Genomic DNA, 26,240 nt, shown 5'->3' on the forward strand with positions numbered 1-26,240 from the left:
AGCCCAAAGAGGGGCTCCCCCTAAAAGGGACCTGCCAGGTGTGTGGCCACAGCTCAACAAGAGCACGGAGGCTGCAGCAAGGACACGGCTGTGCCCAGACAGCGAGAGCCACACGGCCCCAACACCTCTGCCCCTGCTGAGCTATCCTGGCACACGTGGCTGTGGCCACCCAGCCCCTCTGCCAGGCCACACACATGCCGTGGGTGCTGCACACGGGCGGTCTGCCCCAGCACAGCAAACACAACATGATCCCTGCAGAGGTGACCGAGGTCTCCAGCTGCCTGGAAGTCACCAGAGCTGCTCCAAGAACCTCAAATTCTTCCCCGATTTGACGTGGGATGGGAGGAGGTGACACTGAGACAGCCGGGCATGTGACGGGAAAAAGGGAACACACAACCAGCAGAAACCAGCTGCCTTTTAATAGCTTCTTCTGGGGGAAGGGCTGCAGTGGGACCAGGCTTATCTCTGCATTTTATACCTCAAGGTCAAGAGACAAGACTTACTGGGACTGTTACTTATTAATGACAATGGCGAACTATCCGAATGCCAACACGGACGTGAGGCAGAGCTCTGCCAGGCCCAGCCCCAGCCCACCCGGCCTTGTGCTGGCTCTTAGGTGGCAGGAACGCTTCCTGCTCGCAGCGTGTTTTCAACAGGGAATCCCACTGGGCTCCTCTGGCCAGAGTGGGTCCCTTGAGTCCTGGTTCTGGGGCTGCTGCAGGCTCCCCTCCCATGGGAGCATGACTCCGGGGATGGGGAGCTGCTCTGTCACCCGCTGCATGTGGCTGCAGCCCACCAGCTGCCCCAGACACACTCCCACAGGTTGCCCGTGCAGAAGCCCCAGGCCTTTGGCAATGACAAAGGTGCAAGGCACTGTCAGCATCCCAGAGCATTGCAGACCCCTGGCCGAGTCCTCCTGCAGGAGAATTCACCCACCTTTGGGCAACAGTGCTCGATGCAGGAGCACAGCAGTGCCATGGCCCCAGCAGAGTGCAGAGTCCCAGTGGCTTCAGAGACAGCACTAACTGCATCCCTGCCGAGCAAGAGGCGTTTCTGAAGGCAAATGTATGAGCCAGAGAAGAGGGGGCACCGCTTTGCCCAGTTTCATCACCCGGTGATGAACCATCAGGGAATGTGGAGAGCAGCTGAGGCCCTGGGTACAGCCAGCCCAGGGCTGCGTGCAGGGAGAGGGCAGTGCTGGCCATGCTGTGCGAGTGTATTTAATACTGATACAGAGGAGCATGGTCCTGAGAAGGGGTGATGAAGGTGGTGCCGGGCAGCCTTGCCTTACTCCGTCCTGCCTAGCGGCTGTAGAAGATGCGGACGTGCTGTGTGATGTCCTTGCGGCACAGGGGGCAAGCACGCAGCTGCTCGCAGCAGGTCTGGCAGCAGCACACATGGCCACAAGGTAGGAAAACTGTCTGGGCCTGTGAGAAGAGAGAGCAGAAAGGACACAGAGAGTGCTGCTGCCCTGTAACACTCATCCCAGTACCACCACACCCCAGCAAAGCACAGGAGGAAATGGTCCTGGAGGAGCTGGGCATCACCCACGGGTGCTACACGGTGGGAGCCAGAGCCAGCACCCTGCGCTCCGTCCCTGGGCACAGCCCAGCACAGTTTGTGCACAAGCACCTGCGCTGTGCAGAGAAAGCTCCGGTGACATGGGCCAGAGGGAAGAATGCCACCAAGAGCCACATCTGGGCCAGCTCCCCCTCCACCCCTGCTCTGGCACCACGCGTGTGCCGGGCTCTCACCTCCCGCTCCATGCAGACAACGCACTCGGACTTCTCATCCCAGCACAGCGGGGGAGCAGTCGGGGTCACGGTGCTTGGAGCCTCCTCCTCGGGGGCGCTGGGCTCTGGGGCTGCAGGCACCTCGGCATCCACCGTCTTCAGCAGCTCTGCAAGCACCAGCAGGACGGCTGAGCACCAGAAGCGCTTCCACCTCCCACCCACTGTGCACTCAGGGGGCAGCTGCAAGCTGATGGGAGCTCAGGGCTCTGAGTATGAGAGCCAAGGGGCTTGGTGGTGCTGTGCTCCCTGCCTCTCCCGCTCGCACGCAGGCCTCACAGGGCTCTGCTCCCCACGGCAGGCACCTGGCCCTGCACATCTCCAGGTTCAAGGCTCAGGTGCCTGCTGCTACCACACAACACGCCCAGGACCAGGCAGAAAAGAACCGGTGTTACCTGGGATTGTCTTTGCCACAGCCAGGATCTCCTGAGCTCGCCTGAGAATGGCACGCTGCAGGCCAGCCTCTGTAACACCCATCTGCAGGGAAGAGGAGGGCTGTTAGCACTCAGACGGGAAAGTACGGAGCGGGCTGAGAAAGGAAGGAGACGTCCCCAAGAGGACACTGCAAACTCTGAGGGACATATATCAAAAGACAAAGCTAAGTCACAGCTCACCCTGCCAGTGCTCTGGGAGAGCTTTCACCTACTTGAACAGGGCACAGGGCAGCACTGGCACCTCTCCCCTGCACGGACGTGACACCCGAGGAGCGCTCACACTCCCTGCTGTGGGCACTGCCATGAGCACAGCCACGCTCGGAGTAAAGGCAGGGTCTGTCCCAGTGCAGAGTCAGTGTTGCCCTGTGCTGTGTATCTGCTGTCTCGTACCTTTTCCAGGTCACTGGCAGTCATGGTGCTGAGCACTTGCAAAGATATTCGATGGTGTGCAAAGACAGGCACGTACTGTTCAGCTGACAGCTCGATTAAAAGGTTCACCAGCTGCTTCTCCAAGCCCTCCTCCTGCAAAACACAAGGCAAGCTCCCAGACTTCACTCTGGAGAAAAGGCATGGGGACACTGCTGCCTGTCACCACGCAAGGCTGGCAGCAAGGACAGGCAACGTGCATGTTCCTGCTCTCGGCAACAAGGCCCTGCTCAAAGCATTTTGCTTCCCCAGAGACTCTAAAGCTCAAAAACCCAACAGCTGGAGAAGCTCTGGCCCCAGATGTTTTATGAGCACAACTCAAAACACTGTGTTTTAGGAAGAATGAACCAACCATTTCGCCAGCTGACGTCTGCAGCAGCAGCTGCTTTGCCTACTCCAGGTGATCTGCACAATGGGCAGAGCTCAGATTGACCCCTTTGGGGCCACCCCTGCAGCTGTTTCCACAGCACAAGGTCCCCGGCTCAGTACCAGAAACCAAAAGGAGCTGCTGCATTTAGATGGATTCGCATGTGAGTTTGGGGAGCCCAGTGGAGCTATTTGGGGGTTTAGTTGAAACAGAACTTTACTTGCTCTGCACCCTGCTGAGCAGAGCACCACGTTAGGTGTGCACAGCTACAGTGGCAGTATTAAATGCAAAAGCAACCTGGAGTTTCAGGGAGAGTGGCTTCTGGTTCAGCAGGCGCTGGTACTGGATCAGCCAGTAGTTCTCCTGTTTGGTCTCACTCTTTGCCTCCATTTCCAGCTGAAAAACAAACTCGTTCATTCAATAGCCTGAGACAAGAAATAAGCAGGATTTAGAGCAGCCTGACCTGTCTGTGTGTGGGGAAAGCAACAGCCTGGGCTGTGCAGAGCTGGTTCGGAGCACTGCTGTGGGCACCAGTAGGGTAAGATGGGCACCAGTAGGGTCAGATGGGCCTTCTGCGGGCTGGTCCCACTTTGATCCCCACATCCCACATCCAGCCTAGCATTCTGCATCCCTCTTTGGGATGCAGAACTTAGTCCTGGTCTCCTGAAGCTCAGGAGACTCTGGAGGTCCTCAGAATGACAAGGCCATGTGCAAGACCTTGTAGGATTGTGCTCATCCTCCCCTGTGATTTCCTTTCCAGATGGGGTAGATTTCTGATGGCAGTGCCTCATGCTGCACCAGGGACTGGGATAACTGTGCCCCAAGAGCCTACATCATCACTTTGTGAAGTAAAAGAGGTCTCTGGATCTGAACATGACCCCTCGGAGCCCTCTCCTGATCTTCTTTTCCCCCATGCTGACCCAAGGATTCTCTCCCTGCAGCCAGCCCACGTGCTTCCTTGCCTACAGCACATAATTAGGGGCCTTCGTTACCAGTATTTGTTGCAATTCTTCTTCCCTTTGCTTCTTTTCTTTGAGCAGCTGCTGCAGCAGGTAACCAAGTGCTTGGCGTTGCTCCATGATCACCCCCTGCAACAGAAGGACTCTGGCATCCACACCTCCAGCCCACAACACTGCGAGCAACCTCCCGGCCCTGACTGCCAGCAAAGCACTCACCCTGCCCACAACAGGCACAGCAAATGTTAAAGCCCTGCACTCCGTGGGCCCTCAGCAGAGCTGAGCAGATGGCCTCAATCCTCTGCTAGGGGTTGGCGTGGCAGACACATTTCTCCTGGTCCTGCACCGACCACCAGCCAGCGGTGCCAACCCTCAGCACACCCAGGGCAGCCCCGGACCGTGCTGGCCTGCAGCACATCACTGAAGTTCATCGCTCCGCTAAAAGTTCATTCAGTGGCGTCCCAAGTGCTCGTGGTTCCCCTCCTCAACTGAGAAGAACCACCTGAAACTGGGTCTAGGAGCCTGCAGGTAAGCGGGACAGGCGAGGCTGCAACCTCTCCATGTGCCAGGGAAGGGGAAGGCATCACTGGAAGGCATCACTGCCGCCACGCTACTGAGACCCGAGGAGAGGGGAATTGCCTCAGGAACCTCAGGCATACCCTCACGGCCATGGGGCATCTCCGCATGGTTCAGTCCAAGTAAGCTCATACCTGCTCTGAAGGTCATTGACTGAGCAGAGGCCAAAAGTCATCAGCCACAAGGACTTCAGAAGTCCATGGGCAAAGGGACGAGGATGCTGTTAAGAAGGCTGACCTCCAGAAGGAGAGGTCTGGGGAAACCTTTGCTGATTGGCAACTGAAATAAGATTTCTATCCATACCCTCCACAGGGGCCTGGCTCTCTGTTTAAGTAGGAGACACGGACTCCTGCCTCTCATGGGAAAAGGCACCGTTAGCTGATCAGAGATGCTTTGCCCTGGTAGAGGCAGGAAAGCTCTGCTGAGTGAGGACCTCTGCAGAGCTGGGAGCAGGAGCAGCAGCAGGTAGCACTGCTCACCACATGCTCACCTCTCCCAGCCAGAAGCAGCAGCTGCCCAGTTCACCTGCACTGGTGGAAACCCACCAGAGCTCTGCTCTCGATGCAACAACTTTTTTACCCCAAAGTGGTAGTTTAGCTTCAAAAGCAGTAAGACATACAGCAGTGCAGAGCACTGCACTATTTCAGGGCTTCACCTTCAGAGACAAGTGCAGTTGCTCAGCCCTCCCCAGGAACCCAGACACGTGCTGAGCGCTGCAGTTCACTTCTCAGGAGGAGGAGGGAGCAAAATGTTCTTCCCTGGAGCTGGCTAATGACAAGTGGGAGCTGCTCCAGAAGAAAAACCCAGGCAGATTCAGCTAATCTTGATAATAACTCTCCCTCCCACCCCGTCTGTGGACACCCCAAACTGACCTTGCAAGAGAGCAGTGCAAACACCTTCCTTTCTCAGGTTGTTTCTGGTTCTTCCTGCTTTCCAATGATTTATCAAGCTCATTACTAAAGCACCTGTATCTTAGAGGAGGACCAACAGTCTGCTGCACAGCAGGTATCGAATGTGACTGCAGAAATGCTGCTGAAGCACTTTGTGGGCACTGCCTGAGCAATAAGGGTTCAATCACAGCAGGAGTTTTGGGGCTGTAGACTGCCAAATGGCAAAGGAGATGCAGACAGATGAAGCTGTCCCATGCCTAATTTCCTGGTGTCTGGTGCTGAAGCTGCAAAAGTACTGTGCTGCCTTCCAACAGACATGCATGTGGGTACTGGGACAGATCCTCCTTTTCTTGGGCTGACCGAAAAGGTGACCTAACCTGGCAAAAGGTCCACACAACACAAAAACTGATGCAAAGGCATAATAACAAAATTTAAAGCCAAGCTTCTTAAGCCAAACTTGAGATTTCTCCATGTGTGACTGCTGATGAAGTCAGCCCATTGAACGGTGGGATGGTGAGGTGGAACAGCCTGAGAGGCATGGCTTAGAAATGAAGGGGAAGAGCTGACAGCCATTATTGGCAGGTATTTAAAACCAAAACACAACACAGCTATGTCAGAAGACATGGGATGCTCAGCAGGCATGTGTTTCTGGGGAAGCCAACAACTGGACCGCAAAATCCTTCCCCACCCAGCAAACCTAGAACTGTCTGCTTCTATCGGGGCAGGTTATTTGTCTGTTCCCTGAAAATTTGCCAAGATGTTTAAGAGCAGCAGCAATGTTTCCATGTTACCAAGACAAAGAGAGATTTTTGGTATCCTGTGGGTAAGTGCCCATCTGACTAAGCATAAAACCATCTGGAAACTGCAAGGAGCAAGAGAAGCAAGTGGAGCTTTTGCGATCCCAGAGCAGAGAGAGAGGGTGGTGGGGCAGCCCCAGAGCCCTACATACCTGCAGCGTCTCTGTGTCCAGTTCTTGCCTCTTTAACTCCAGCTGTGTCAACTGCAATAACTCTGTTTCTATTAATTTAATCTAAACAGAAGATGAAACATTTTTACTGACATTTGAAATGACTTTAATTTATGCCCTTTCAAGATGAGGTCTAACTACTGCCCTTGGAAGGACAACACTGCAGAGCTGCCCAGAAGTTTGGGAAACCTGCTAGTCCCCTTCCATGACACATGCTCTAGGGCTGCTCTTCATCCTGTGCCTGAAGAGCTGTGTCCCCCATTCTCTAATTGCCTCTCTGCTCTAAAACACCTTCTCTTCAAGTCTAGAAGCACACTGCAATCAGCTTGTTCAGCCAAACCTTGCAGCCACTCTGGAAAGCAGCAACTGGTTATCAAAATCCTCACAGCATTACTGTTCAAACTGCAGATGGACTGGGGGCAGGGTCCTGGTTTTTAGATGCTTCAGCAAATCCCATCATGATACCTGCTCTTTCAGTCAGGGCAACTGAGACACAGAGAGGTGAAGTGAGTTGCCCCAGACCCCACAGCAAAGCCAAGAAGAGAGCCCAGCTCACCTAGCTGCCAGGCTATCTGCTCTCCCCAGGCCATGCTGCTTCATGTGCACCACCTACTACAAAATTCCTGCTGACACTGGGGCTCTGCAGCAGGCAGCACCCAAGGCTCCCAACCTTTCCCCGGCTGTGCAGGATGTTGGTGGGATGGGATGTGTTTCAATAGCAAAAGGCCTGCCCTGTGATATCAAGGCAGAAATGCACTTTGTTTCCAAGCAAGTGCAAGCAAACTGCTGGCTCTTATGGAACTCAAGCCATGGAGAGTTGTTAGAATCATTTCCTGGATCATCTGTGCACAGTCCACAGGCTTCTAGCACAATGCAAAGATCAGTCACTGAGTGACTGAGTATATCAAAGTTCTTAAGCTTATCTACCAACTCCAGACCTGAGACTTTTCTCCTAGTGTCAGATCAAGAGAGGGAAGACTCCTGGAGCACTGTGTCAGAAACCAGCTGCTCATCTCCATGCATCAACCACTGCTACTTTCCCCACCAGCTCTTGCTCTTCTCCCTGTCTATTGCATTTCACTTTCTGCAGAATGGAGCTCAGAAAGGCAGGCTGAGAATGGGAAAGAAAAGGTGAACTTATGGCTGAAGGTGCAGTTCCGATGTGCTGGATGGAGATGCAGTGGACTCATGTGGAGACAGCAGCCCTGCTAAGGAAACCTGAAGGAAATTGTAATTGCAATTGCAGACCATTCCTACAGAGCCAAGACAGGTCTGTCCTCTAGTGACCACTCTCCAGCATTTCATCTGCATTAGTGCTGAGATGATTGAAGCGATGGCGATTCCACTACCTCCCCAGCTGTAAAATCTGCCTTTATACTATCTCCTATGGAACTGGGAGACTGTCGTTTATCCAACACTGCCCAATGCTTTGTTACAGAGCTCTCAGAAATACAAGAGCTCATTTCCTTCAGACCCTTCTCTGTGCTCAGAGCACTTTGATCTTCCTCAGAAGGATTTCATCAAATGATGGTATAAGCTGAGTAGTTGTTTGTTCTTCCTTCTGTTGCCGACTCACCTGGTTCCTGATCTGTCTGTGCATAAGATCCTTCTTCAGTTGGAGAGCTTCAAAGGCAGCTTTCTGCATCTCACTCTAAGGGACAGACAACATCCTGCTTAGTGAGGGTTGTTCATTCAGTTGCAAATGTGCTAAGAAACTCTGCTACCTTGCAGTGGCTCACATACATCTAAATAGCACTTACTCTGCGTTAAGGGTCCAGATTACACCATGACAGACCTCACAGTCCCCAAAGGTAAAACCCTCTTTACAGCTGGACAAAGAAGTCATAGTCATGTTCTTCAAACGCACAAGCTGAATGCTGCACATGAACCTCACCTCTCATTTTCAGCAGCACTCAGCAGCCAGGCTGCTAGGTCTGTGTAACAGGCCATGGCTTCCCAGCTCTTCTGAAAAATTAGCTGAAGAGGTCTTATGTTCAAAAGGAAGTATTCAAAAGCAGCAAATGCTTTGTAAATGCCTCAATAGGCATAGGAAGCTTGTCCAAAGTCACACAAGAAATTGCCATAAAGACAGGACTTCTGTATCAAAATCCTCTGCATTAATCATCAGACCACCTTTGTTTCCTATGACTTGTGCTGCTGTCCTTTATGAAAGTTGCTGTGTGGTTTAAGAATAAATACATTTTCCTCTCAACCAACAAAGTCAGTTTGTTGGAATACCAGAGAGTCTCAAAGTTTAGCAAATAGTGTCTGTCCTACAAAACAACTTCTGCAAGCAGCCCAGTCCTGCCACCATTGCTTCTATGTCTGCCACTCAATTCTGCTTTTGCGTGCAGTTGCTTTCCTTCGAGCCCCCCTGCAAACAATTTGCTCTCTTACCTACCTGCTGCAAGATCTGACTAACAGCCTTGTTCTGATCCAGCTGTTGCCAAGCCAGGATTTGCTGGAACTTCTGATCCATCTCAGCCAGGCTGCAAGAAGATGTATTTGTCACGGAGTTACTGCCGGGTCTGAGACTCTTGGTACAAACAAGAGGAAAAGTGGGTAACAGAGAATATAGAAATGGAGAAATTTGTTACTGAACAAGGGTGAACGGCCATGACATGGCTGAATGCTCTGATATAAAACCTTCTCTACAACCAGAGCAAATCTGCACGACAGCCTAAGCCACAGCAGAAGCACCACTGCCTGTATATGCACAGCTCTAAGTGCAAACAGGGGCTGTAGCTGCCCCAGCAAGCTGCTCAGATGGTGAATTTGCACATCAGCATTCTGCACTGGGAAGGGTGTGCTGATGAGGGAGACTCAGACGATGTGGTCATGTGTTCCTGCACTTGCATGCAGGACTGTGCCTGCCCACTGCCCTCTGCTGGTGTGTATGAGGTTATTTCTGTTCAGTGTTTGCTGGAAACTGCCAGATAAAAATTTCTCACATTCTTGCAAACAAAAAGAGCCAGAATGCTCTCTGCATCTGTAGCAATGAAAAGTTTTCCACACATATACAAACAGACTCCATGTAATGCTTAAAGTCAAGAGGACTTTTTAATATTTTGTGCCTTTTCCACATATTGCAAAGTGTGAAATTTTTAGGTATCCTGTTGTAACACTGCCCAATTCCACCTGCCATCTCACTGCTGATGGGAATGGAAATCAGGGCATTTATACAGTGATTTCCTGAAGTTACATGTTTCAGCTTTCATGTGTCAGTGGATCAAGGTCTCATAGCTTTGTGGGTGATAAACTCCACTAGTTCAAAAATTCTTCCCCAACAATTCTTTATTTGTTTCACTTCCCCAAAGACCCTGGAAGGAACACCACATTTTAAAACAGAGTCTAGTTTTTAAGAAACAGAAGGTGACTCTGTGTAATTGACCATGAAAAATCTTAGCTCTCTTGTCTCAGAGGAACTGGACTTGGATCTGAAGAAAAGACAATCCCAATTTTCTCTGTAATTTGTCCAGGAGAACTATCAAAATGCCACACTAAGTGCAACAAATGAAAGGCTCTGGCTGCTGCTAACAGAAGTCCTGCACCATAATTCTTATCTTCTCCATGAGAAGTTATTAAATGCAATGAAAGCAGAAACATTATCCTGTAGACAATCCTGGGAAGTGACAAAAGGATTTCTGTACCACAGTTTGACACTGACATGGCTAACAAAACAGGAAAAAGACCTTGATATTTAGCAGAATGTATAAGGTAAAATAAACAGTGTAAAAATGTGATAGTTAATTCAAAGTATGATTAACAGGCATTTTCTTGTGGTTAAAAGGTGGTTCATTCAATCAAGTTTGACAGTTTCTTTAAATTGTAGTGTCACCTGCTCGTGTACAGCTGTCCTGCTGCATTCCAGCAGCTGCAGGAATTCCTGGCTGTTTATATGGGAATTACACCAGGGACTGTTGGCAAGAAAGGGACTTTACAACAACATTACCTCCAGCCCCAGAGATCTGCCACTGTACCTGGAGCAGGCCTGGTTGACAAGGTCTTGCCGACGAGACTCGTAGGTCATTTGAATGAGCTTGTTCTTGTAGCTCTCGGCCAGCATTTGTTGCATGGCAGCTGGGAGACAGAAGTGCTGTCAGTCTGAAACAGGAGCTGGTGTCTAGAACAGACACTAATCTGCCACTGCTGCCACAATAACCTGCAATTAACAGTGCCTTCTCTCTCATTTCAACCTGTCCTAGTTTTTTCCATTTCATTCATTTACAAGCAGATTCATTCATCTACAAGAATCGTAGCTATTTACTGGGAAATTAGATGAGTGAACTCCGCTCTGCCTGTGCTTTCATCTCTTCAGTGCTCGGAGGAGCCAAATCACTGCCACTGACCCTTGGATGGGCTGCAGCCCTGCCTGTCCCACTGTGAACAATTCATCCCATGGGGTGAAAACACACACACCATTTCCCATGTAACCCCACCAGATCTGTTCTTCTTCCTAAAGAGCAGAAATGGTTCCTTGTTCCATTGTTGCTTACCTCCTAATAAACCTCCTGCCTCATGAACCTGAACAGTTAACATCTGTTTGGTAGCTCTAAAATATCAAGTGTTTTGTGTGCACACAGGATGGCTTACATTCAGTCTCAGACTACTCGTGCAACACGCTCTGGCTACACGAGGAGCACAGCTCACATCTCAGAGACCCAGCAGTGAGCTGCAGGTGGAAGCACTGGATCAGCTATGGTAAACGTGCTGCCCCCTGCCACTCTGCCCTACTGCACCAAGCAACATGCAAGGGTGTGTGTGTCAGCATTTCCCTTGTGGTTACCACCTGTTCAGTGCACCTCCAAAGGAACTGGGTCTTTCTAGTACCCTTTACCACCCCAAGGAGTTATCCACACTTACAGGCCACTTCCCTTCTGCGCAGTTGCTCCGTCTCCTCCTGTGTTATTGCCATCAGCTGCTCCATCCTTATTCTAGCAAATAAACAAGAACAATTCAGCCACTCCTTCAAGCAAGCACTATCTCACTCCTCTGCCCACCCAGCTCAGAGCCCAAAGGCTGGGCTGATTCACTGAGAAACCTGTGCAGGAAAGCCACATGCCCATCAGAGATTCAAAGTGTTCTTGGTAAAGGTCCTCTAAGTCTACGGGAGAAATCATAAATTTTGCTCAAAACCATGGGAACAATTGCTTTTTATGCTGGAAAACTGATCCCAGAAGACCTAGCAAGGGTCTGGAAAGTCAGCAAAAAGAAAAAGAACATCAATGCGACATGCACACACCGTCACCAAGCACAGTGCCAGCCCCTTGTTTGGCTTTCTTTTCCCTTGAGGCTTGACGGTCACTTCAAAGCTGACTTGAGTAATGACACTGAAAGCAGAAGCCTGGCCTCCATCCCCACCTCCTCATTCTTATTCCAGCACAATTATACACAACACCACTTAATAGATCAGGAACTGGTTTGACTGAAAAACTATCTGCCATACAATGAGATTATTTTTCAGCCAGGTCAGTTCACTGTGTCATAGCACAAACACTTGGCTGAAGGGAGGGGACAACATATAGGCAGGGGAGAGTTGGGGAAAACCAGTATTGGAGGCAAAGCTAGCTCAAGGTGTTGGCTGAATGGGAGCATTGGCTTTGGTATATTCTTCCCAGCCTGTACACATCATTGTGCCACCTTTGTAGATGCTTTGCTTTCCAACAGATACAAGATTTCTGTTGGTCTGTGATAGTGCAATATAGGAGTTTGTTCCTAAACTGCTTAGCTAGGACCTGAGATGAAAAGAAGGTGCAATCACCATCCCATGGGGTTTGCCAGACTGGGTAAACCCAGGCACATCTAGTCCAATATCTTGCCTCCAACAGTGATCAGACCCAGCTGCTTCAGCCAGAGCAGCAGGAAACCTTTCAGATAGCAGGTCTGAAATGAACTTCCCCTAGCTTAAAGTGAATTCATACTGATGGCTCTGCAATTAAATCTCAACCCTCTTCCTAGCTCCTCATCCCTTTTCTAGAAAATTTTGAGATACTTACCTCTCATTTTCCAATGATTTCAGAATGTCTGAACTTTGTTTTTGCCTAAAAAAAAAAAAAGGTAAAACAAAAGATTTTCATCTGTGAGCAGCACACCCTGTTCCCCCAGGGGGCAGAGAACAACTTTGCTTCTCCTGCACAGAAGAGCAGCCTTAAGCAGGCTGGTAACCTTGTGTCAGCGTATCTAGGTCAGTGGTACCTAAGAACCAGCATTCAAGTAAGTACATTCCATGAGGAATTTTTCCACAGCACTGCAAAACTTCAGCAGCACAGATATCATAGAAGCACGGAACAGCTCAGGTTGGAAAGAACCTGAAAGATAACCTAGCTCCAACCCCCCTGCCATGGGCAGGGATGCCACCCACTAGGTCAGGTATGTGTGACGCATTTTTTTGAGATACCAAATTCCACTTTCTTTAAATGGGATTTTGTCAGTTCAACAACACACCATCTACAGATATGGACCCTGGTATTTTTATTTGCAAACCTGTGAGTACAGACCCCAGTGCAAACAGCCAAACCAGTGTAGCTAATCCATCTGAGAAAGGAAAGAAACATAACTGTATCCACAGCAAGGACACCAGAGAGGCCTCTACAACTTCACTGGGTTTGTCTGTCCGACACAGGCTTGCAGGGACAGCCTGGCTCTGTAGCCAAGCCTGCAGGCCCTTTGGGAAGGTCTGTCCAAAGGCTGCAGGCTGGATGGTGAATGCAGAAGCAGCACATATCCCGGATCAGGGATTTACCCTCAAAACTTCACTGATCTCCCAAGTACCAGGACCGATCAGTTCTGTTAAAACTCAGAATGGTTGAAATGAACAGCTCTGAGTGAGACAAAATAACATGAGTCCCCAGTGGACAGAGTTCACTGCAGGACACCCTGGGGCCGCCTTACCTCTGATTGTCCTCTATCAGCTTCTGGATACGGCTGGCAATGCCTTGCTCTGCTTGTTTCAACTGCTGCAGCAGTTTCAGGCGCTCCTCCTCCAAATGGCGCTGGTGCTTTGTCAGACCCTTCTCCAGCCTCATCTGATCCTAAGCCAAAGCAGAAAAAAAATGCAAAGGAGAATGTGGTCAGTTTAGGAAAGGCAGTGTCTTGTACAAGGCCAGATAATGGACAACTTGGTTGCAGTGACCCAGGCAGATCCTGGGAGACCTTATGAAAAGGAAAACTCTCATCAGCTGGGACAGCCTAATCCCAAATGAAATGAGGAATCATTTCAAGGTTTATTCAAGGAGATGCAGAGAACCTGTGAAGCCAAAAAAACTATAGATGGGAAAGATGAAAAATGGAAGTACTCCAATCTGTACAGCCAAACATCACTGCTCCCACCTCTCAAGTAACTGTAAGAGCGTCCCTAATACCTGAGAGAGAAAGTGGGAGAAAAACACTGAATGCAGTGAATTAGCTGCTGTCTCTAGAGGGTAAGTTTCTGCATACTTTGACACTTGGAACACCACTCCACTTTGAGTCTGTCCATGGCAACAAGCACAGCCTTGCCTCAGCAAGTGGCAGGGCCGGAGTGCCTGCCCCGAAGAGACCTACCTCTCTCACTGTCTGCAGTATCTCATCCTTTTGACTGCTGATCTGTTGAACAAGCAGAGCATGTTCTCTTTGCCCCATGTTCAGGCGCCGCTCAAATTCCAGCTTCTCCTGCATTTTTTTTTCCTAAGAAGAATAAGAAGAAAAATGAATGCCAGAAACTGGAAGACTGCTGGCTCTGCTCCTTCTCAAACAAGAGCAAATTCTGGCAATGTAAAACAACACACAGTAATCCTCTCAACTACAAGAGAGAAGGACAAATGGCAAAACAGGAGGCTTGAGTAGGTGATAGAAATATTCTGTTCTCAGGAACCCAAAAATTGTGAAGCAGAGACTGCTGTTCTTTTTATGACAGTCTCCAAACTCCCCACAACTCATTTGATAGTCACAAAGCCAACATCCCAGGGCACCAACCCATACAACAAAAATGGAGAGAACTGGAACTGCTCACTCCTGAGAGACTCTGCAGCTCATGGGCTGTATGTGTCAGACAACTCAGTCACAGATTTCCCCACACTACTGCCTGCATTCTGCGGTGAGGAATGAGCAGGTCTGGGGGGAGTTCTGCAAGATCTCAGTTCTCAAAACATTGTTTTGGCTGAAAAAACAAATAAAGAAATGGAAAACAAGAAATAGAAGTGGCCCTACTCTGCAGACAAAGTGCTTGCAGGGGTTCATCCTTACCTTTCTCTTCTCATAGTCCAAGAATTTGTTCTGAAAAATAAACAGCAAATATTTACTCCCAGGAGCAAATTTTTGTAGACATTATTAGCCCACTTTATATCTTCCCCTGAGTAAAGACATCAACCAAAAGCACAAGAAGATTAACATATCCACAAAGCCCAGTCATTTATGTTTCTTCAGGGGCAGAGAAATTTACTCTGTAGTTGACAAATAGCACAGGAATTAACACAGTTTGTCAAAATTACAGGCCAGCCTCATCTTTCCCAGGAAGGGCTGGCGATATCCAACACTTGGCTGCAAATCACAAGGTGCTTCTGCAGTTTGCTGTCCCCCAAGACATTATTAAAAACGTGGTACCATGCTGCACACACTGTATCGCACTGTCATTACTGTCCCTTGGATGCATCATTTTCAAGATAATGATTAAAACTGACATAGCTCAGAAAATATGCACAATCATAGAAAAAAATGGGTCAGAAGAGATCTCCGGAGATCTGCACTCCAACCTGCTCACAACAGCATTGAATTTAAACTCAGAGCAGATTGCTCCAGGCCTTGCCCTAACAAGTTACGAATATCTCCAAGGATGGAGACAGCTCTCTGCAGAGAGCCTCACCTGCCACTTGTTCTCCTCCTCCAAGTACTTTTGCACTGTCCTGTCCACCCCATCCACTGACGTTTCTCCTCCATCGCTCTCCAGCGCAGGGAGCGCATCCTGTGAGGGAGGGTAGTACGCAATTCCGCACTCTGGAAGAGATCAGACACAAAACAAGGCATTTGGTGCCAAAAGACCTCCTTGGCAGCACAACTGAGGGCTGGCCTGTGTGTGAGACAGCTTCCAGCTACCCTCTCCCCAGGCATCGATGGGTAGCTACAAGAGCTTTCAGCTCGGGTCTAGCAACAAGAAGCTGTGAGAGGAGATGGTGCCATCCCATTCCCACCGGGAAGGCAATTAAACAACAGCAGGCAGGAGGCTGTGCAGAAGGGAAGCACAGAAGCTGAGAGTGCTGTTCCCACTTCTAAAATCACAGGACAGAACTCCCTCCAGAAACAGACTGAGCACTTGGAGCTGGGCCAGTGCTCTGCTGACCTACTCAGAGAGAAAAGCTTCCTTTACACAGGTACAGGCATGTTCACTTTAGTGGTGCTGCAAAAGAGTTTGCTGCCCACACTAAAATAAGTTCTGACCATCCTTTTATGTCAAGGATTAGGACAATGTCTGACAAAGCATTTCTCCTGCACAGAATCTCTGCCAGACCTTCCTGTCTGTATTAAATACAGTGTTTTATAAACTCACAGTACATTGTCTTTGTCCTCAGAGTTTTCCATCTGGTTCCATCTTTCTTTTAGGAACACATCAGCCCTCACAGGCCCTCACACCCTTTCTCACAGAAAATAAGGTTACAAGGGACCTCAAGTGACTGCTGAGTCCCAAGGCAGGGTCAGCTGTGCCTGCACAGTGCCTAACCCTCCCACTGGAGAAAATACAAATGAGAAAACAAAAGCACAGAGAGGCAATGACTTCTTATGGTCACTCAGAAAGTCCATGACCCAACTGTTCTGATGTTTAACAAAACCATCATAAATTTCAGTTTGCAAGTGAGAAGTAAGCCTCAGTGAAGGACTCCTGTTTTGCTGTCTGCCAGCAAGAACTTACACATAACTCCTTGACCTGCCTGCCCCATGTGCAGAGCATCAGAAAACACCTGAGGCAGAGCTAACCTGATATTTGTCCTTTGTAAATACAATCTTTGTACGTGCCACAACACCTAATTAGAGCACAGCACAGTCCCCCAAGTTCTCACCAGCATCCATAGACTTTTCTTGCTTACCTTTGCAGAGGAACTGCTGAATGGACTCTGTACCTGCACTGCAAATATCAGCTGATGGGTAGGTCATGGAAGAAGCGTCCAGGGTCAGCATCTCCAAAACAGAACACACAGAGCTCCAGTTTATTCTCACAGCCCAGCCGGAATCCAACTGCTTCAAGGCTGGGGACCCAGGAAAGTGAACTGCAAGATTTGACTTGTACCCAGTAACAACCAAACCACAGAACATTTGTCTCAGGGTGGTAACAGTGCTAGTGTTTTCCTCCGCAAAGCTTTAAGACTTCTCAAAGACTGTGGGGAGGTGGATGGAATATTTAATGTCATATCTGGATGAATTCCTAAATTTATTAAAAGGGAAAGGAAATCTGCCAGATCATATTTTCTGCTGGTAGCAGAACCAGTTAGCCTTGCAGGTCCATGGAATTTCACTTATGAGGTGATAATTTCACATTACCCTAAAATCTGACATAAATGCAAGGTTATATTGAACTTTTGCTGGGTGTTTAACAACTCTCAGAGCAGTGATAATTCTGCTGTCCCTTATTTAGGAAATTCTCAGCTGGTTCTTCAATGGAACGTCCCCCTCATGCAAACATGTCTATTTTGTCTTTAAGCACAAAAGAGCACAGCACTTCTCAATTACAGGCATTTTCTACTACATTGCTGTGCACCGGAGCCTTTAAGCATGACACACGGGAAGAATGGTGATGCAAAGGGCACTGGGAGAAGAGGGGTACCATTAAGAACCAGTGGAAGGACCACCTTCTGCTTTGTTCTCCTATGGCTAACAAAAGGCCCTAATGTTGCCTCCTGTCGAGCAGAGCTTAGCAAGAAGGCCCAAAAAAGAAATCCTTTATCAAGAAACACAGGGAAGCAAACTGCACAGATCCCTAATCTCAAAGACTGCCTACAGCAGAAGTGAAGCCTAATGTGTGCTCAAGACAGGACAGCATTTATTCCTATCCTCGGTGCTGGTGTCTGAGTCAGCCCTGTTGCCTGACATTTGCACAGTTTAGTGCTGACAAGTTTGGCAGCCAGAAGGCAACATGTCCATAAAAATCCTGATGCTTGTATCATTTTGAAAGTGCTCTCCAGGGATCCAGAAACCTACGGAGGCTGACAGTGAGTCAGAGATCTATCATGGCAACAGAGGCAAAAGCCTCATCAGAAACATCTCAGAAAATCTGCTCAATCAGAATCAGCCTCAGTGGAAAGTGCCTGAGTCAATCTGAGTCCACAGGCACAGTCTGTGCTCTCGGAGGCAGCTGTGGTAGAAAATACTTGGAGGCTTAGTCCCTATGGATTACTTTTGCCATAGTTAAGCCATGGCAAAAAGTGATCAGAAAAGAACAAAGCAAGAAGAATACGCAAGACTAACTTTGGACACCATGAACCACATATAACCAAGTTACAATCCCCTACAATAAGTGCTGCCCAAGCACTAAAAGTTTATTCTCTATGCTAAATGTATTGTTGTATAGAGCAAGTACGAAGGAAGGCAGCCTGCAGCAGAACAAACAGGGGAGAGACAGAGACAGTTGGCTGGGTGCATACCTTCAGTGTGCGGATGTGAGCCAGCACCCGGGGCAGCTCTTGCAGGAGGTTCTCGCTGATATCCAGAGTGCGCAAACTCCGCAAGCCACTCACAGTGGCAGGCAGCTCCTTCAGCTTATTGCCTACAGGGGGAAAAGTCATTTAGTGCCATGCACCCTTGCCAAAGCTGCACCCAGCACGTTCATCTACTGGAACATCAAACTGTACTTGTAAGAGACACCTGTGAGCCACTTTCTGTACTCTGGTACAGGGATGGGGTTGTCATGGGGCACACCAGGACTCCAAATACTGCTATTGCCAACCAAGGCAAGTGGGGATCAAGATTGACTTGTACACAGCCCAATTGCACAGATCCAGCAGCGCTTCCACAAGCCAAGACAGCCTTCTCAGCTGAGGTTACTGTGACAGACTCCACCTGTGCTCTTTACTAGGAGAATATTCATAATATGGAGCCTTCCCTCCCTCAGTGTAAATCCCAGAGACAAGAGAAAGGGAACTGAATCTGAGACTGCAAATCCAGAGGTCAGAGGCCAGATGTTGCAGATGGATACAGCAACAAGCTGAGCCACACCTCCGAGTTCCTTGCCCTCCACCTTCTTCCCTGTTTCAGCAATAACTCCCTGTAACAAAGGCTCCTTTTTCTCCCAGATTTATGGCATGGTGTATGGGGAAAATGTCCAAGAGTCTTAAAAAAAGATACAATTGTGACCTTAGTTTTAGGGTTGTGCAAACCTGGAAGGTTACACAGGCTGACAGCACTGAGCTCTGGGTGCACAGCTCTGTATGGGTCTCATGCTTCTGAAGGAAGATGTGTGCCTTGAGCCCTCTTCACAGCCCTCATCGCAGAAATGAGTCAGCTTGGGCATTAAAGTGCTGGCAACATGCAGGCACACAGAGAAGCTTTTGGCTCTTGAGATCAGGCATGATGACCCAACAAACTCTCCTTTGAAAAAAGGAAGTGGGATGAATGAAATTATCATCTGATGATAATTGTCTGACCCAAGAGCCATGGATTGAACCATACACCAGGAGATCAAGGCAGATAGTGTGTTTATTTGTTAAGAAGCAGTCAAACAACCATAGTTATTACCAATAACTCACAGAAATTTTTGAATTGAAATCTGTCTCATGTTCTTCTTTAACATTCATAATGTAAACCATTTGGTTCCTGCCTTGGTTCAAAAGTGTAATTCCTAATGCAGCCCAATACAACCCAGAAAATAAATGGTGCTTTGCCCAGAGCACCATGACGAAACATGCCATACCTTTCACATTGAGGATCTGGAGCTGGGCAAGATCTCCTATAGATTGTGGAAGACATTTTAAGAGATTCCGTTCAAGGTTTAGGACCTAAGGTATTAACAGAAAAGATATTCAAGAGATCCTTTATATAATTCCTAGGTCTTCTATACATCTATGCTGTTGGGACTACCTTCAGGCCCAGAAGGCCAATTTGAAAGTCATTTTAGATATTGCCTTCTAGGTTATAACAATGAAAAAGCTATTAGAATGAACCCTTTATCATCTGACAAGGAAAAACGCATGCCTATTAATACTGCTTAGATCCATAGGCTCAAAACCCAGAGAGTTCATTTTCTAGAACCCTGGATACTGATACATCTAGCTACTGCATGTATTCACAGCCAACAGCCAAAGTAGGTGCTGAATGCAGATGCAGAAACAGGAAGGCTGAGTGTCCCTTCCTCCCAGGCCACACTCCCCCAGCCCAGTGCACACAGGAGAGCAAGTGACTGAACAGTAATGCCATGCACCCAAAGGTGTGCCCCCAAACAGAGGGGATCCTCAGAAGTGCACTGTGACACACTGCGCTGAGTTATCAACATAATCACACCAGGGAGAATGGTAAAATCTGAATATTTTAGGAATCCAACTGGATTGGAATCTCCAGCTCCACTTGCTCACAACCCTTGCCTGGCACAGTGTGAGCTATTTGGACTAACAGACCTTGCACTAAGCAGGGACTATATAATTCAGCATGCTCTTCTCCTGGTCTCCTTCTCCAACAAGCCAGTTCAACACAGCAACAATAAAGCCAGTGACACAGATCTGATGCTTTAAGGATCACCATTTAAATTGTAGCTAACTATAAAACAAACAGCAGTGGAACCCCATATTCATGCTGTCTCTTAATGTGCCTTTTACAGACACCTGGGATAGAGCAAATCTTTTACCTGAAGAGATGTTAGCTGACCAATATCAATAGGAAGTGATGCCAGTTGGTTATCATGCAGATCTAGAACCTGGAAGAGAAGATGATTTCACCAGACAATGTTGGGGAAAGAAGCTATGGTGCTAGAATGATAGGTCATGAATCATCAAGCAATTAAAATTATTTTCTTCCAACAGAGCTTCAAAAAGTGGCTTTAGTTTTCAATGAGACATAGGCACTTAACTCTTAACTCTTGCAGATCTTATGAGAACTCCAGCATCTATACACTGATAAAAAGAAACAGATGACTAGGGACAGGAGTGACACCAAGGGAACCGTTCCTCAAAACTCGATGAGCCAAGTGGCTAAATCATCCCCAAGAAACCAGCCTGGCAGAAAAAAAAATGTTTTCTGCAGGGTCAGTGAGCTGAACTGCTCCATGGAAGGACCAATACCAGCACCAGCACAGCAAAAGAGCAGGACTACCCCTGGAGGTATCGTACTTGGGGGGCAGTGATCTGCTGGAATGACCTTGGCTCTTGTGGAAACACGGCACAAGGGTGGTGGAGCTGAAAGCCCTCACCAATTATATGAGAGGAACAGCGACACTGCCCTGTCACACACTGTCCCCCTTCACCAGTTTCGTTCACGTTCAAGTGACCCACCAGTGACAGAAAAAGAGGGACCCACCCCACAACACGCTCCACTCTTGGCTTTTCCAATGAGACTGACCATCGCTGTGAGAGGCTGCTAAGGGGGGAAGTGTGAGGTAGTGCAGAGGATAACTGAATCCTAGGACTGCCTATGATTTTAGACAAAGCACTCAGCTACCACTGTCTGTTTACTTTGGAGGTGGCTGATCTGTAATCCTAGGAATGGAAGGTTTCACATTTTGTTACCAATTTCTGGGAACAACAGTCAGACAGGAAGATTACTTTTTTTTGGGGGGTTAATGCAGCTAGAATGCAAGGAAATGAGGTTGCAAATTAACAGTTAAGAGTCACAATTACCTTCACAGTTATGAGACTCAGAAGACTACAGGACTTTGGAACTAAAGATGTAAGATTATTTGTATGAATAATCAGCACCTGAGGAGGAAAAATCCCATTGACACATGAGCACAAGAGACACCACAGTCTAGAACAAGCACATTTGTTAAGACTTAATTGCAGAGGTTGCGTAAGAGTTCAGTATCTTATTCAGTATCACCCAAAACAGTAAAATAGTAAAATAGCAAATGGATTTTCATAGGTCAAACATTTAATGTGAGATCTAAACAAGAGTTTAATTTTTAGTTATTTTTATTTAAGTTTTAGTTATTTTAATGAGAAATCTAAATCATTAGATAGGCTAAGATAGAACTAATCATCTCATCTTTCATGAAAGAAATTATATCTAAAGCACACACAAATGATTAGTTCTGCCCAAATAGCTCTCAATTTCGTATCGTACAAATGGCCAAATGCATCACAAGCAAACTTCTGAAACAACACATAAATAACCAAATGTAGTTATTTCAAATATAACAGTAATATTCAAGCATAAGAACAGAACTATCTAACAATACTGGGTTGTAACATTACCTTTTTTTGCAAGACTTTGCAAGTTGCAAAGGCCCCGTAAGGAACCTGAAAATTAAAAAATAGTCCCATCAGTCTTCACAAGATACTATATTTCTAAGCACTCATACGGTATCCACCGGTAAAGTCTGAATAATTTTTAATGAAAATGCACATAATACTCAAAATTTCTTGCCACTTGTTTTGGCCCAGGATGCCAGCACTTTCTGGTTAGCTTCCATTTAAGCATCTTGTAGTGGCTCTCCACAACATGACAGCACAGCGCAGAGCGCAGAACAGACTGAGGCTTAGGCAGGAGTCCAGGTCCTGTGTGACTTAATATTCAATGTACCGATGACTCAAGAGTTCAGGCATATTTTCACTTGGTCATCACATAAATGTATTCTGTGGTTTTGTAACCTTGGCAAATGCTGCAGTGGGCTAAGTGACAAAGGTGAGCAACATCAGGACTGAGTTTCTTCATGTGTGCTAGGCTCTGCAGGAGAGGGGCAATCAGAAATGATTATCAGATATTCCAGCAAATTCAGCCCATGCCAGCTCTGAGCATTGTCACCTGCTCTGCAGAATGAACTGCTATTGGCTAAATCATTGCCTTGTCTCTAATTTCAGAGTTAATTTTAAGGCCAAACTCATGGCTTGCATTATTTATTAAACTACTAAGGCTAAAAAGAAACAGCAAGACAGAGTTTTAGGGTACCAATCCAAAAAGGAGCAGCTTGGAATCCAAGACCAGCTGCAGCTATGAACGGAACTAATTCAGTACACATCCTCTGTCTGCCACCCATTTACCCAGACTGGCTTACAGACTGTCCCACACAGCTCACAAACCTACACACAAGATGCCATTGGCTTCTGATCTTGGAACAAAACATCCCAAAGACAGCAAAGCCATTTCATGCTGCACAGTAGACAGCTATACTCTCCTGGATGATCCCAAATCTCTCCTCAAAGAGCAATACAATATCTAGTAGCTTGCTTGGTAAAGGCATCCTGTGACAAAAGGCTGCACAGGTACAAATGTTTTAGAAACAATAAATAAATAAATAAATAAATAAATAAATAAATAAATAAATAAAACTGGGTGTCAAATAGCAATGGGCTTCCGCTTAGCAGGGTTGCCTAGCTGCCAGAATGCAAACCTGTACCTCCACTGACGGCCTCACAATCTGTCACTAACCACTCACGCTCCAGTAGCCAGCTCGTTTCTAATTTAGTTGGCTACAATACCAGAAGCCAAACTGGAAGTGAGATTTTGATCCTTAACCAGCAACCTGGAACCAGGGATTTGCACTTACAGAGAAAATAAGTGCAAGTGGCAGACTTTGTAGCTCTAACTTAGAAATAGTTAGCTTTTTGCAAAAAAAGTTCCTTGTGACTACCATAATTTGTCATACCAGGGAGCGTCTGAGACTGCTCTGCCCTTCCCATTTTGTCAAATGAAAAAGGATTCCCAATACAGCATTAGTGTGGAAGCATCAAATAGGGCAGGATGAAAAAGAGAAGGAAGCCCATGCCTGAAAGACAGAACTCAACACACATAGTAAGAAGTGAAGCAGGCCCAAGATCATTTCTGTCTCGAATCTTGTAGACATAATACAAGGTAACAAGGAGTAGACTGAGAAATCAGACCTGTCAGCTAAGATCAGAAGTTGTAGAGAACATACCTCTGAAAGTTCACATTTAGATATGTCAAGAACATCATCGGCACCAGCCTCTTTTGCCTGAAAAGAGAAGATGTGCATCCGGAGAGTTAGAACACGCAGACGTAAATGGCTTCTTGCTGCATATTGACAGAACTACTCAACCGGCCCCTCTCTACAAAATGTAGTTACAGTTCTCTGCTGCAAATAGGCAATTCGATGAAACCACCAGGAGTAACGGGGGTGCTGCTATAACTGCAGTAATCAAAAGCAACGAGGAAGCCAAACTGCAGAAAAAAAAAAAAAAAACGCATCTTGGTGCTATGAATGAATTTGTGCATGAAGAAACAAATCACATCCTAATTCTGCAATTTTAACTGAAAGCATACAGAATGGAAACGATGGGTTCTCAAGCACCAGTGAGGCACTTGCTATGAGCCACAGCAGTGCCCTCCTAGCCTGTGAAGAGCCTTTTGTGTCATTGGCGTGTCTCACCCAGATGATGGACCTTCCACACTGCATGGAGAAACAAAAATAACTGCTGTTGCCTTTCTGCTTCCAGTCAACTTGCAGAGCCAACTTTGCTGTCCAAGAAGAAGCAAGGATTCACTGTTTCTGGACAAAAGTGGCTCTCCATGACAGACCCAAAGCAGCTGCTAACAGTGATGAAATTGGACAAATACAGCTGTGAGCAGCATTACGTCTCTGGAGTCATTTCACAAGATGCTGTATGAGGCAACAAAACCTGCTTGTGGGAGTGCCTCCAGTAAGTTTTCAGAACTTGATATTCTGACCCAAGACTATGTATATGCAATACAGAACGAATCCTAGAATAGACTGATGAAGTTACGCCTCTCCATCCCCACAGGAGCTGGACAGAAACCCTACAAACTGAATAAATACAGTAAAACTGTTTTAATTATTGGTATGTAACAGAGCTTTCCTTTCCAAACTGCCTTACTGACATCCAACAAGGAATAATTCTGTCGTTCGTAAAATAGAGCTGCCTCTGGGGTAGAACACAGCACTGGTCTGTGCAATGTTCCTACAGCAGAATAGGTAAAATGATTCAAAAGAAGATTGCTTTAAATCCGTGGCTGCTGTCAGACAGGTAGTTCTGCTGACCTGACTGGCATGACAGCAACCTGCTGAGGCTCCACCCCAGAGAATCCTGGCCAAATGCTAGTCCAGGAAAAAACTTTGTGTTTGTCTATCTTTGAAACCTTACATTGAATTCATAACTTCTCTTACTAGATGTGGACCACATGTGGACCACTCCAAATTTCATGTATTGGTGGACAAATCTCTATGGATTCAGAGACACCAGAAAAGCAGGAAAGAGCAACAGGGAACAGAGACTTGTACCTTATCAGTAAGTACATCTACAATCCTCCAGTTAGTGAACTCACTGATGACACCAAACAAAAACTGTCTGTATAACCAAAACTGTCTTTGAGCTGAGCCTCGCCCCAGCTGTGTCTAACAAGTTAGTCCTCTGAATGACACGTAGAAATAATAATGAAAAGCAAAAGAGGGCCATGAGAAAAGCCAAGCATGGTGGGAAAGCAGATGGCACAGGATCCTTGCTAGGAAAGGCAAACTGGGAGATCTGTCATAGTGAAGTGGCGTGGATGAGAAAGGATGGATGAGGTCCTGGATGGGGACGAGGCATGCGGTGGGGTGGACATTACATGGAACCACAGGGGCAGAGAGGGAAAGAAGTAGCACGGTGGGGACATGTGGAGGGGAAGGAAAGGGCAGACCAGGCAAGCAGGAATTCTCTGACATATGCTAGGGACACAACCTGCAGACTTGGTGGGATCAGTAATACAGTTACTGGGAACGCAAGGGGCCTACCGAGTCACTGTGCGTCCAGGACTAGGTGCAGGGTACAGAAGGGATGTCAACATTGCTTACCAGGCACATTTGGTATTCAAGGCGCTTCCGAGCATCATCACTGGGTTTCTTCTTACGGAAGAAGAGCGGCATCTTCAGCTGTGATTATAGCTCCGTCTCAATGGCACAAACTATCAGCACAAATAAAGGCTGGTGGTTCCTGGAGCACGTGTTTGCAGGGAACCTGGACTACAGGACTGCACTCTAAGAAGTGAGAAAAAAAAAAAAAAAAAATCTCAGCAGTTATCTTTGTTTAAGCCTTTCTTTGTTCTGATCAAACAGGCAGAGCCATCACACCTCTGCAGCAGAAGTGTTAACGTGAGTCACAAAAACACCGGTGTACCTCTGAGAGTGGCAGAGGGTCTTGTCATCCCTGCACAAGATGAACTAAGACCAGATGAAACGCATACAGACAAAGGCTGTTTGAGTGATCAGGAAAACACTGGGTCCACTCTAGGACAAATTCTGGCACAATAATAAGCAATTGTAAAATAATATAGAATAAAGCTAGGTTAGAAACGTGAACAATTGCTAACTGAGAGCAACATCGCTGCCTACACCTTCCAGTGCAGGTAAGACCAGGCAAGACCCCAATGCAGACCAGAATACAGGCAGCTGTTGGAAGGGGACTTCATGACTGCTGGCTACAGCAGGGCCCCCTCTGGCACATCACAGCCCATAACAACTGGTTCCCTGGGGCTCTGGACAGACGCAGGAGTCGGGACACCCAAGCTAAGCTTGCTTTGCTTCTCAGCTCCACTGTAAGAGGCCAGGACCTTAAAGTTTAGGACAGGGGTTATCTCAAGTTAACAAAACACTTGGTTCATTTGCTTTCTGCACAGAAGCAGTTGCGCAGCAATAGTTTTTCTATTTAAGTCACCCAGCAAGATGAAGAGACACTGCTTAAATATCAATAACTTCAAGTCACATTTTTAATAGGCC

At 47.4% G+C, this 26,240-nt stretch overlaps 1 protein-coding gene across 1 annotated transcript in view; it reads right to left on the reverse strand.

Annotated features, from left to right (window-relative positions):
• Positions 1 to 502: 502 nt before the first annotated feature.
• LRSAM1 (leucine rich repeat and sterile alpha motif containing 1) overlaps positions 503 to 26,240 on the reverse strand; it is a 28,473-nt gene continuing 2,735 nt past the window's right edge. Inside the window, exons 2-25 of the mRNA XM_084299190.1 lie at positions 25,320 to 25,502; positions 23,427 to 23,483; positions 21,766 to 21,810; positions 21,193 to 21,270; positions 20,205 to 20,273; positions 19,278 to 19,362; positions 18,013 to 18,134; positions 16,462 to 16,552; positions 15,246 to 15,376; positions 14,630 to 14,659; positions 13,949 to 14,071; positions 13,298 to 13,437; positions 12,403 to 12,447; positions 11,270 to 11,340; positions 10,387 to 10,486; positions 8,808 to 8,895; positions 7,983 to 8,057; positions 6,389 to 6,469; positions 4,010 to 4,105; positions 3,315 to 3,413; positions 2,615 to 2,746; positions 2,186 to 2,267; positions 1,755 to 1,900; positions 503 to 1,427 (exon numbers count right to left, since the gene is read on the reverse strand). Coding sequence (XP_084155316.1) covers positions 1,302 to 1,427; positions 1,755 to 1,900; positions 2,186 to 2,267; positions 2,615 to 2,746; positions 3,315 to 3,413; positions 4,010 to 4,105; positions 6,389 to 6,469; positions 7,983 to 8,057; positions 8,808 to 8,895; positions 10,387 to 10,486; positions 11,270 to 11,340; positions 12,403 to 12,447; positions 13,298 to 13,437; positions 13,949 to 14,071; positions 14,630 to 14,659; positions 15,246 to 15,376; positions 16,462 to 16,552; positions 18,013 to 18,134; positions 19,278 to 19,362; positions 20,205 to 20,273; positions 21,193 to 21,270; positions 21,766 to 21,810; positions 23,427 to 23,483; positions 25,320 to 25,391 — 2,184 coding nt within the window. The 5' untranslated portion in view covers positions 25,392 to 25,502 and the 3' untranslated portion in view covers positions 503 to 1,301. The remainder of the gene's footprint in view (positions 1,428 to 1,754; positions 1,901 to 2,185; positions 2,268 to 2,614; positions 2,747 to 3,314; positions 3,414 to 4,009; positions 4,106 to 6,388; positions 6,470 to 7,982; positions 8,058 to 8,807; positions 8,896 to 10,386; positions 10,487 to 11,269; positions 11,341 to 12,402; positions 12,448 to 13,297; positions 13,438 to 13,948; positions 14,072 to 14,629; positions 14,660 to 15,245; positions 15,377 to 16,461; positions 16,553 to 18,012; positions 18,135 to 19,277; positions 19,363 to 20,204; positions 20,274 to 21,192; positions 21,271 to 21,765; positions 21,811 to 23,426; positions 23,484 to 25,319; positions 25,503 to 26,240) is intronic.

This window comes from Netta rufina (genome assembly GCF_964035555.1).
Source record: "Netta rufina genome assembly, chromosome: 20".
NCBI classification, from domain to species: Eukaryota; Metazoa; Chordata; class Aves; order Anseriformes; family Anatidae; genus Netta; species Netta rufina.